Source organism: Xyrauchen texanus, chromosome 3 (assembly GCF_025860055.1).
Source record: "Xyrauchen texanus isolate HMW12.3.18 chromosome 3, RBS_HiC_50CHRs, whole genome shotgun sequence".
NCBI lineage: Eukaryota > Metazoa > Chordata > Actinopteri > Cypriniformes > Catostomidae > Xyrauchen > Xyrauchen texanus.
In genome coordinates, this window is record NC_068278.1 from 22096003 (window position 1) to 22108006 (window position 12004).

The 12004-nt window shown below is 37.3% G+C and overlaps 1 protein-coding gene across 1 annotated transcript; it reads left to right on the forward strand.

Moving 5' to 3' along the window:
* Positions 1-325: 325 nt before the first annotated feature.
* On the forward strand, positions 326-10786 carry LOC127629987 (arrestin domain-containing protein 3-like). Its single transcript, XM_052107344.1, has 6 exons — positions 326-696; positions 1131-1191; positions 1479-1626; positions 7894-7990; positions 8153-8409; positions 9882-10786. The coding sequence occupies exons 1-6, from the start codon at positions 435-437 to the stop codon at positions 10224-10226; spliced, it is 1170 nt and encodes a 389-aa protein (XP_051963304.1). The 5' UTR covers positions 326-434; the 3' UTR covers positions 10227-10786.
* The last annotated feature ends 1218 nt before the right edge of the window (positions 10787-12004 follow it).

Sequence of the window (12004 nt, forward strand, 5' to 3'; positions counted from 1 at the left end):
AAGTGCTTGAGAAAATAGTTAGGCCTGTGTATGTGTTATATGTAGCTCAATATCTTTTGCGTCTCATGAAATTTCAGTGCAAAAAATAAAATAAACACACACACACACACACACACACATATATATATATATATACATCTTAAAAACGCATTTTGAATCCATGGGGAAATAATATTCATATGATTTAATTTGTCTGTAGAGTGCAGACGTGTTAATGGGATTTTTATTTTGAAAAAGGTGGACGTGTTGTCGCCGTCATTTCTCATTGGTGAAGCCAACAAAAGTCTAGGAAGTGGCACGCCCTTCTTGCGTGATGTGTGTTGCAAAAGCATGAACTCTGTCCTGTTTCCTAACTCCTACGTCCTCCTGCGGGAACGGGGCTATCCTGCTCGATGTAGTTTCAGTCTCTGAATGTAAATAGAAAAATACGGAAAATGTCCGAAACCATCAAAGAGCTCAGTGTTCATTACGATCCTATCAATGAAACCAATACTTTCACTAGTGGTGATATTGTGGAGGGGCGAATTGTTTTGGAAGTGACCAAAGAAATAAAAGTGGACAGATTATTTGTGAAGATTACGGGGGATGCGAAGGTACACTGGACAGAAAATTCAGCCGAAGATGACAGCAGCCACAGCGACCATGAAAGATACTTTAAACTAAAGCAATACTTAATTCAAGACAGCTCTAAGAAAGGTAAACGTTACTGAAAGACAGATACGATATTTGCCCAGTATGAAATATGTTTGTAGGTGTGCACTCTTAAATAACAAATATGCAAATGCTAGTTAAATGTATAAACCAAAATAGGGACAGGGGGCATGATGTTGTAAACGGTAATAAGGAAAATAAGTTGATTTGTAATAACAATGCCTTTAAGAACTAAATATTGTCTGACTACTTTTCACTTCTTGTTTTCTTGTTTCATGTCTGCAGGACTCTTTTTATCGGAGAGACTTGAATGTGTTTGTCATGTAGTTTATATCTTAGATTTGCACTTTGTACTTTTCAAAATTAGCCTACATGAAACTTGAAAAGGGTGGCTACTGTACTGATAGTGGGAGTGCTGTAAAGGCGACAATGTATTTGTAATATTGCAATAACAAATGAATGTCCCTTGTGTTACTCAGATGGGCAAGTTGTTAAACCAGGAAGCCATGTTTTTCCATTTAGATTTCAACTACCTCAAAAGTGAGTAATATTAAACTATTACAGATTTGTCTTTAAAAAACACCTTTAATGTTTTTTGCTCTTATGTAAATGTGCAAACCATAAAGATTGCTTTTTTTTTAAACAATATTTGCTTTAAAATAACCATGTTATTTGCTGATTATTTGAGGATATTTGCATTAATAATGTTGTGCATTGGGCATAGGTATGCTTTTATGTATGTTTAATGGGTTTAGAAAAACACATGTCACCCATGTATTGTCAGTCTTTTGTCATAAACTAAAGATTTAGTTTGTCCATAATTTCAGAGCTCTGCCTCCAACTTTTCAAGGATGTCATGGCTATGTGAAGTACATCATAGAAGTTAAGCTGAAGAGGTCTTGGAAGATGACCAGTACTAAATCAAAGGAATTAATAATTGTGTTAAGAAATGAAGGGCTCAATGATCATTTACTGGTATGACTTCACAATAATTTTGCAATGTATCATAATATTTCTTAATATTGTATCAAATATACAATGTGATGAAGAGTATATGGAACCCCTCAAGCCCCTGGGATTGGCTATTTTAGCTACACCCACTACTAGCAGGTGCTTAAAATTAACCATACATCCATAATATATACTTAGATAAATATTATCAGTAGAATAGAGTCAAAAAGCGTCAGTGACTTTCAGTGTGGCACTTTCATAGGATGCCACCTGTAAAATGTTTGTGGTCTACATAAGGCCCAGACCTGAACCTCACTGAACACCTTTGGGATGAATTTGATTAACATTAATATACAGATTGCTGCAGTAATTTAAGATTAAATTCCTTGTACCACCTTCATAACTCAAATAATTTAATTTATTTGTTAAACAATTTGATTGTGACAGTACTACAGTTTTGTTTTGAAAACTTTGGTAGGTTTGGTCTTGGTGGAGGGTGTACTCACACTAGGCAATCTGTACCATGCCCAAGCACATTTGACCCACAAAGTCCAGTTCGTTTGACTTGTGTGATCGCTTTGTACCGTGCCCGGGCACACGCTGAACCATGCCTTGGCCCGCTTGAAGAGGTAGGCTCGGGCACGGTTCAGTTGGCTCAGGCATGGTACGCATCTAGTGTGATCACTAACCGTGACCGAGCACGGAACTCGAAACATGACGTGAGATGTGACTGGGCAAAGAGATCACTTTGGTCTATGGCATAGGTGCGGTGTTTACTGGAAATTTGGGCTGAGGAGAGAATATAAGAACAACTGGATACAATACACAAGAACTAGAGGTCGACCGATATAGGATATTTGGCGATACCGATAACTAAGTTAGGAAGACAAGCCGATAACAGATTAATCGGCCATTAGTTTTTAAAATTGATACTGAATGAAAAATCTCAGTATCAGTTTAGAATATCTTTACATTATTGTGTGGATCTAATTGGGAGTACTCTTTAATATGTAAAGAAACACAAACCTCTAACTACACATTATTTCACTATAAACGTATAGTTTATTAAGAAACTCTATTAATAACTAGTATACTGGGTAATGGAGCAGCAAAATTAACAGTAGTTCCAGTCTTGAAGTCTTCAGTAGAAAAGAAACTAGTGTTTTATTTTAGATTTTTCAAAAAAAATGTTTCAACTTGCATCTGGACTTTAAAGGATTCAGATCCATTTTTTGTTCAATTTAGTTGTAAGACATCAGTCCAATTTTCATTCACACAGTTATTTTTTGGAACCCATTCAACTTAAATATTGTTATAAATTGTAAACAAATACTAATTATGACAACAATAATAATAAATAATTATTAATATTATTATTGAAATGTAATTTTAAATACAACAGTAAAATATTTTTAACGCTTTTATTTTGACATTCCATCCAAACTCTCCAGGAAGTCCTGTATGTGTCTGTTTGTAGGCAAGTTCACAGTAGTTTAATTCGCTTGTTATACAAATTCTGGTAAAATGCAACCCAGGTGCCGTTCTAAATGCATATTATAACTGAACCGAACTATTGAGCATCTACGTCTGATGTTGTTCGTGAGTAGCGCTCAAATATTGCGCATCACGTGAAGGCTAAAAATAGCTGCGTGTGCGTAAACATAGCCACTCTGTTCACTGACATTTTATATATTTACTTATTAAACACAGCCTTTTGTGATTCAAAAAGCTATTGCACGCCTTCAAGTGACAGAACACTTCACTTCTGGTGATGGGGTCTTTAATGTGAAACTAGTGTTTGCAATGTCTTATGCTTTTTTTTAACGCTTTTATATGATTCAGTGATATTTTTGTTTGTATTTTGCGCTGTTACACTTGTTTAAATTCTCAAAGAAACTCGTCACACACACACCGAACACTTGATGATTATCTAATCAAAATGACAAAAATATGTATTACTGTGAGGATAAAATGTTGTATTATATTCTGATGCGTTTCTGGAGTGGTGGTGGTGTAGTGGTCTAAGCACATAACTGGTAATCTGGTAATCAGAAGGACGTTGGTTCAAGCCCCACAGCCAGCCACCACCATTGTGTCCTTGAGCAAGACACTTAACTCCAGATTGCTCCAGGGGGATTGTCCCTGTAATAAGTGCACTGTAAGTCGCTTTGGATAAAAGCGTCTGCCAAATGCATAAATGTAAATGTAAATGTTTCTGATTTGTTTATACATTTCTCTTGACTTGTTGAAGATATTTTACTAAAATCTCTCACTGCCTTTAAATATACAACTTAGCTGGCTAAAGCATAAACATGACTGAATATAAACTAATGCAAATAGAAGGTAATACATTTCATTTATACATTTGGGTAGGACACATTGTTCCAACCGCTTGATGATAGCTTTAATGTTAGCGTCCTCTCAGCCTGATCTGCAAACATACTGCTGTTCTCTATTAATGCAGCATCTATTCAAGAAATTAATTACTTTATAATGATATGACAACATGTATTGTATACATCCCTTTTAGTTGTTTTAAATCTGCATTGTTCAGCTCCGTGCAGTGTTCTGCTGCATTCAGTGTGCAGTCTCACGTTTCAAAACAACCATAACAGACATCAGTGATAGTTTTTATTTCGCCTCTAGAGGCCGCTCTCATACTGTATAATGAAAGTGTGCCCTTCCCAGCCACTCCAGTACTGGACACAATAGGGGGAAATTATCAGTGTGGATTCTTGCCGATAACCAATAGTTCCAGAAATCTTTATCAGTGCTGATCAATCGGCAAAACCGATATATCAGTCAACCTCTATTCACAACTATCTTCATGCTTGTGGATACCAAAGAATCATTGAGCAATGACGTGACATGCTGAAAAAACTGTGGGTTCAGTATCTGAAGGTACAGAATGCATTCCGTAAACCTGGCTGCTCCTCGGACTAAAAAGTTTCATTCCAGTGATACGATGCTTTCGACAATTATGCATGTGAGAGGGCTGTGTAAGTAACGTTACAATTATAGACTCCATTTTGCTCTGCTAACAAAAAGTCACATCATAATGACATAAGCGTGCTCAGACACGGAATGTTAAGTGCAATGGGAGTGCAGGCCAGTGAGGAGGGGGAAAATCTTGCTTGGGCATGGTGCAAGGCAACCGGGCCTAGTATGAGTATGTCCTAAATCTCCTTATACCACTGCTGCTATAGAGCATAGTAGGGGTGTGGAGCGAAGCCATTACATTGCGGTTTCTATAATGATCGACTCTTGCGCACCGGCTACCGCAAATAGGGGGAAATACCCCTGCTTGGTCACTATTTTTCCACTGAGAAAGCTGATCTTCAGAAAGCTGACAGCATCTCTGCTTGGGTGTGGCAACAGGTGATCACACATGCTCCGTTTTTCTCTCTCTCTCTCTCTCTCACACACACACACACATCCATCCTTGTTTATCCAATAACTTGTTCGAAACAGCACAAGTCATGATAATATTTCTGAAGTGACACTTTTGAATTACTAACAGAGGCTTGGACGCATCATTTTGTTTGAACCAGCAACGGCAGATTGTGATCCGTCGCATAAGAAAGTAGTTCCATACACAAATGTGTTTTTTTTATGACCGTACTCAGTTTTTCCGAATTTAAAAAAAAGGACTTGTTCATTAAACTGTTGGGTGTAAGCAATATCACACTTTCTATCATGCTATATGGCCCTAAATCAGCACTGCTGTGATTACCTAGGGCACTCTGCCTACTGCCTCGTGCCTGCGGCTGAATCACAGCTGTGCTGATTTTGGGCCATATCGCCTCTTGCTTGTTTGATGTTGCTTAAATATACTGTGTATATACACTCACCTAAAGGATTATTAGGAACACCTGTTCAATTTCTCATTAATGCAATTATCTAATCAACCAATCACATGGCAGTTGCTTCAATGCATTTAGGGGTGTGGTCCTGGTCAAGACAATCTCCTGAACTCCAAACTGAATGTCAGAATGGGAAAGAAAGGTGATTTAAGCAATTTTGAGCGTGGCATGGTTGTTGGTGCCAGACGGGTCGGTCTGAGTATTTCACAATCTGCTCAGTTACTGGGATTTTCACGCACAACCATTTCTAGGGTTTACAAAGAATGGTGTGAAAAGGGAAAAACATCCTGTATGCAGCAGTCCTGTGGGCGAAAATACCTAATTGATGCTAGAGGTCAGAGGAGAATGGGCCGACTGATTCAAGCTGATAGAAGAGCAACTTTGCCTGAAATAACCACTCGTTACAACCGAGGTATGCAGCAAAGCATTTGTGAAGCCACAACACACACAACCTTGAGGCGGATGGGCTACAACAGCAGAAGACCCCACCGGGTACCACTCATCTCCACTACAAATAGGAAAAAGAGGCTACAATTTGCAAGAGCTCACCAAAATTGGACTGTTGAAGACTGGAAAAATGTTGCCTGGTCTGATGAGTCTCAATTTCTGTTGAGACATTCAGATGGTAGAGTCAGAATTTGGCGTAAACAGAATGAGAACATGGATCCATCATGCCTTGTTACCACTGTGCAGGCTGCTGGTGGTGGTGTAATGGTGTGGGGGATGTTTTCTTGGCACACATTAGGCCCCTTAGTGCCAATTGGGCATCGTTTAAATGCCACGGCCTACCTGAGTTTCTGACCATGTCCATCCCTTTATGGCCACCATGTACCCATCCTCTGATGGCTACTTCCAGCAGGATAATGCACCATGTCACAAAGCTCGAATCATTTCAAATTGGTTTCTTGAACATGACAATGAGTTCACTGTACTAAAATGGCCCCTACAGTCACCAGATCTCAACCCAATATAGCATCTTTGGGATGTGGTGGAACGGGAGCTTCGTGCCCTGGATGTGCATCCCACAAATCTCCATCAACTGCAAGATGCTATCCTATCAATATGGACCAACATTTCTAAAGAATGCTTTCAGCACCTTGTTGAATCAATGTCACGTAGAATTAAGGCAGTTCTGAAGGCGAAAGGGGGTCAAACACAGTGGTGTTCCTAATAATCCTTTAGGTGAGTGTGTGTGTATATATATATATATATATATATACCGTAATTTCCGGACTATTGAGCGCACCTGACTATAAGCCGCACCCACTGATTTTTAAATAAAATATTATTTTGAACATAAATAAGCCGCACCTGTCTATAAGCGCAGGTGCCTACCGGTACATTGAAACAAATGAACTTTACTCAGGCTTGTAACAAAAATAAATAGGCTTTAACGAAACACGGTGTGGCAGCGGGGGCGTGGTCAAGCGCCCGTCCGGGAGAGAAAAGCAGTAAGGGCGCTTACACCTGAGCTAAATTATGTCTAACACCGGTGTCTAATTTCAGTAAGCATGGGGAGAGCGGTATAAAAAGGCAGCAGCCACAGAGCTGAGAGAGTGACACACGTCAGTCTAGTGTTGGCGCATAGAAGAATTGAGAAACTTTATAAAATTGATTGTAAACATTGCTGTGGCCATTAAAAGCCTTACCTGGAACATCAAGTGCCCTGCTGAAAACTGTCACACTGGTGCCCGTGTGAGTTTTCCCAAGAAGGACACGTGAAGCAGGGCACTTGAAACACACGGCTTGTAATAAAACATTTGCAGTAAACAGTAGCCTACCAAGAAAGTTATTGGTCACTATCTTCCTCGTCCTGTGCACTGAAACCACTGAAGTCATCTCCTTCGGTGTCGGAGTTGAATAGTCTCAGATTTAGTTGTCTTTTTGCACTGAGTCAATTCCTCACGCTGCTGTTTCCAACGTCTTATCATCGACTCATTAAGACCAAGCTCCCGTGCAGCAGCCAGATCAACCGCCTTCAACTTGAAAGCAGCATCATATGCGTTTCTCCATGTCTTTGCCATGGTAAGGGTGACAAAATTACTACCGTAAAAAAAAAAAAATTAAAAAAAAAAAAAATTACTACCGTAATCAGAATGATGGGAAGTTTGAGTGCGCTCGATTTAATCTAAACAGTAAACAAAAAAAGTTGTTCTGACCTTAACCCGTTCGGCAATTTCATTGGTCTAATGAAAGCTTCACGCCGCAAAAAACTCAGCACGTCACAGAATGTTTTTTTTTTTTATAAAATTTGAAAGCGGGAAAAATCCATATATTAGCCGCGTCATTGTATAAGCCGCGAGGTTCAAAGCGTGGGAAAAAAGTTGCGGCTTATAGTCCGGAAATTACGGTATATATATATATATATATATATATATATATATATATATATATATATATTATTATTATTATTTTTTTCTTCTTACAGCAACCACAATCTGGCACTAAATGCAAGAAGTTGAAACTTTTTGCCTCAGGAAAAGCATCAATAACTGCAACAACTGACAAAACTGGCTATATGCAAGGTGATGTTACATCATGATACAAACAAAGTTTAGCTCTTAAGTGCATCATTTAAAGCTAAGCACTGAAGACACTACAATCTCTGATTTCATTGTCATAATTTCTGTTTGGTTTTCATTATTGATAAATGATGTCCAAGTTCCATATTCTTATTTATGTTGCAGGTGAGACAATCAGAGTTTTTGCTGATATTGACAACTCTTCGTCTCGTGACGTCAAGCTGAAATACAGCCTCTCACAAAAACAGATTTTCATTGCTGGTAGCAGCACTAATCGTGGATCCAAATTAATTGTCAAAGAGACTAAGCACCTCATTCCATCTAGAGACAAGACAAAATTGATAATGGACCTGAAGCTCCCAACTGACATGGCTGTCTCCATCGAAAACTGTAGAATTATTAAAGTTCAGTACGAACTCAAGGTGAAAATTTTTCTTTCAATTTTGTATTGCCATACAGTATATCATTTTCAACTATATTTAAAATGTCTTTTACTTAAAGTTGTTGTAAGCAATTATGGAATGACATGCTGAAAATGTCTCCATTACCTGACAGATGCCACCGAATTGTAGTGTCCTAAATTATCTCATGTTCTGTGTTCTATTCATTGTGCTAGCGTCCAGCTATTTTAGCTCAATAGAATGTTTGGTGGGAACGGCCCCCAACATTGCTTACAGCACTTTTGTTGTAGTATTCTGCCTACAAGACTTCACCTCTAATAATGAAATAAATACAGTAGGGCAGACCAGGGCTAGTTGTCATACAAGCTTTATCTCAATTATGACTAAATTTGGAGTCAAAAGTCCAGTTGTACAAATTATGTTTTGTATGAACTGTATAGTTCAAACCCATCTTAAATTAGTATAATATTTGTAAATTCTAAAATCTAAAGTACATTTTCACTATTTTTCAAATATATCTTTAAAGGGTTGTTCATCCCAAACAAAATCCTGAATTTAAATACTGAAAAGATTTTTAGAAAAATATCTCAAGTAAATGATGTCAAGAACTTTGAAGTCCCAAAAAGCATATAAAGTAAAAATAATCCATATGACTCCAGTGGTTGAATCCATGTCTTCAGAAGTGATTTGATAGGTGTGAGTGAGAAACGGATCAATATTTAAGTACTTTCTTTACTATAAATTCTAATGTGAATCACCAAAAACACAGAGAAAGTGGATATTTATAGTAAAAAAGACTTGTATATTGATCTGTTTCTCACCCACACTCATCATCACTTCTGAAGATATGGATTAAATCACTGGAGGCAGCTATGGATTAGTTTTATTCTGCCATTAGATGCTTTTTAGCAGTTCTATCCACCATTCATTTGCTATGTATGGACCCACAGAGCTGAAATATTCTTTGTTCTTGTTCAGCAGAAGAAATATAGTCATACAATTCTGGGCTGCCATAAGGATGAGTAAATTATAAGATAATTTTCATTTTTGGGTGAACAATCCCTTTAAGATATGTAACTGAACATAATCAAACCACATTGGCATACATTAAGGCAAGGGTCAACTATATAATGATGGCAGATTTTTACCAAAACGTTTAAGCGTGTTTTTAGACAACGATATTCTTGCTATTAGTGCATGTTGTCACAAAAGGTCACTGTGTGTTCAATTAACTGTATATTTTCTGGTTAATGATGGTAGAAATGTTTAACAGTGTTTTTGTAGCCAAGATTTTAAAGTATGTGTCTTTGAAGAAATTGAATTTCAGAAATGAACCTAGAAATATTCACAGGAGAAAAAAGTATGACAACTAGCACAGGTCACCCCTATAAATAAATAATTAGATTTGGGTTTTTTCACTATTGTGACTTCCACACAAGTATCTGCAGTTTATCAGCTCACTTAAACTATTCTTTATATTATTTTTTTTGCAGATATATCTGGATGTGCCTTTTGCCTCAGATCCAGAAATCAAATTCCCTGTGGTTATTCTTCCAGCCGTCCAACAGTGTGCTCCGTGGCTAGGCCCACCTGGAGGATTCCAGCCATGTCCCCCACTTCAGCCTAACCTTGTCACCTATCCACCTGCTGATGCTGGTGTACTACCTCCTCCTCCACCAGCTACAGGGCTTTACCCCCCTCTGTACAACCCCACATACTCAGGGCCAGGGGTAATTGCTCCAAATGCCATGTCACCTGGTTTTCATCTGACTCCATCTGCACCACCTTTTGATCCAAATCAAAGCACTCAAGAGTTCTCTCCTAATGTGCCTCATTAGTCTTCTTTGCCAGCCAAACTTCTGAGTATCACTTATGCTGCTTCAATGATGACTCATTGGTTTTATGGACTTTATGCATGAATTCAAGCTCAGTGCTTATTATGGTGCCTTGTAAACATAACACTTTTCATTACAGGAAATGTATATTTGATTAGCTTTTCATTTCCATTTTTTTAATTATTATAGATTTTTCTTTTGTGCTATGTGTCTTTTCAGCTTTAAGTAAATTCAAAGCATGATAACTTGAACCAGGAACCCCTGTCCGTGTACACACATACAAAATAAAGTTTCTCTATATCTACAGAGGTGCTGAGAGGGATCAGCCCAGCCCAAGTTTACTTTTCTTTCCAGAACATTTGAACACAGCCTTCTAGCTAAACTAGATTTGCATTTCATTTTAAAGAAAAGTGTAAGATATTTCCAAAGCAACAGTGTAAACTGGCTCACCAATCAGCACATCCCATTTGTATAAACACAGGGGAACATTATCAATATAACAATTGATCAAAGGTTCTTATGTAGGCTACCTTTAACTGCACAACAAACAATAGGTCTGCTATAAATATAAACTGAAAAATTCCCTAAAGCAAAACCAAAACCATTCTATAGCCAGTCAAAAAAGTTCTGGAGAGAGAGAAAAATAGGTTTTTATGTCAACAGATTTGTAATTACCACTAGATGGTAGCACAATGCAACTATAACGCCATCTCACGTTTGTAGACGTGGGACAACCCAAGAGTTTTCGTAGCCACTGGGTGGTGCACAAGTATTCAAAGTGACAACGAACACGTACTGTAGTACAACTTTATTTCAAGGTCCTTTTGAAAGTTTTCGCAATGTAGTCCTGCTTTACAGAAGAAACAAACATAAACGTTTAAAGTCCTACATAGGATGTTGGCCTACAGCAGATGAACCTGCAAGTGATGTTATGTAAAACCAATCTCAAACTTTATAATAATGATCCTTTAGCATCTTCCTCTCTTTCTCATGTGCTTATATTTCAGTCTAAAGGCTTTTTATAACCTAGGCTACATGTTTACACATAAAATCAGAATCGGCTTTACTGCCAAGTATGCTTACACTTACAAGCAATTTGTCTTGGTGTCATAAGCTTCCAGTACACAACAATACAATACAGCAAGGAGATAATAATAAAAATGTATTATAAATAAATACATATTGAACAGAAAATAAAGTAGAATACACAAAAATATATATATATATATATATATATATATATATATATATATATATATATATATATATATATATATATGTAGTGCAAATACAAATCTGTTATATACAGTTAGATGTGTTGGATAAATATAAAAAGACTAAACTGTGTATTGTACATAGTTATTCCTCAAAGGGGCAGTTTTAACTGTTCTGAGGGAAAAAACTGTTCTTGTGCCTGATGGTTCTGGTGCTATATACATGTTTGTTTAGCTCACTTGTATGCCACAATGTCATCTGTATAGCATAGAAAAGAATGAACTCATTGAAGATGAAACAGAAGAGCACCAACTATGATCAAATTTACCTCCATGTTTGAATTTCATTGAGCCAGGCTAGTATTCAGTAGAGCATGATACACCACACTGTAAAACAATATTTCCATGATTTGTTAACTATATTTATGCCAGATCAACTTTGATTTACTAATTTGCTCACATAACCTAAGAATCTGTGTTTTTATTGAGTAAACCTTTGGCACAATGGCAATGCACTGATATAATTATAAATATTCCAATACTTGTTAGTTTACTAGACCTTTTTAT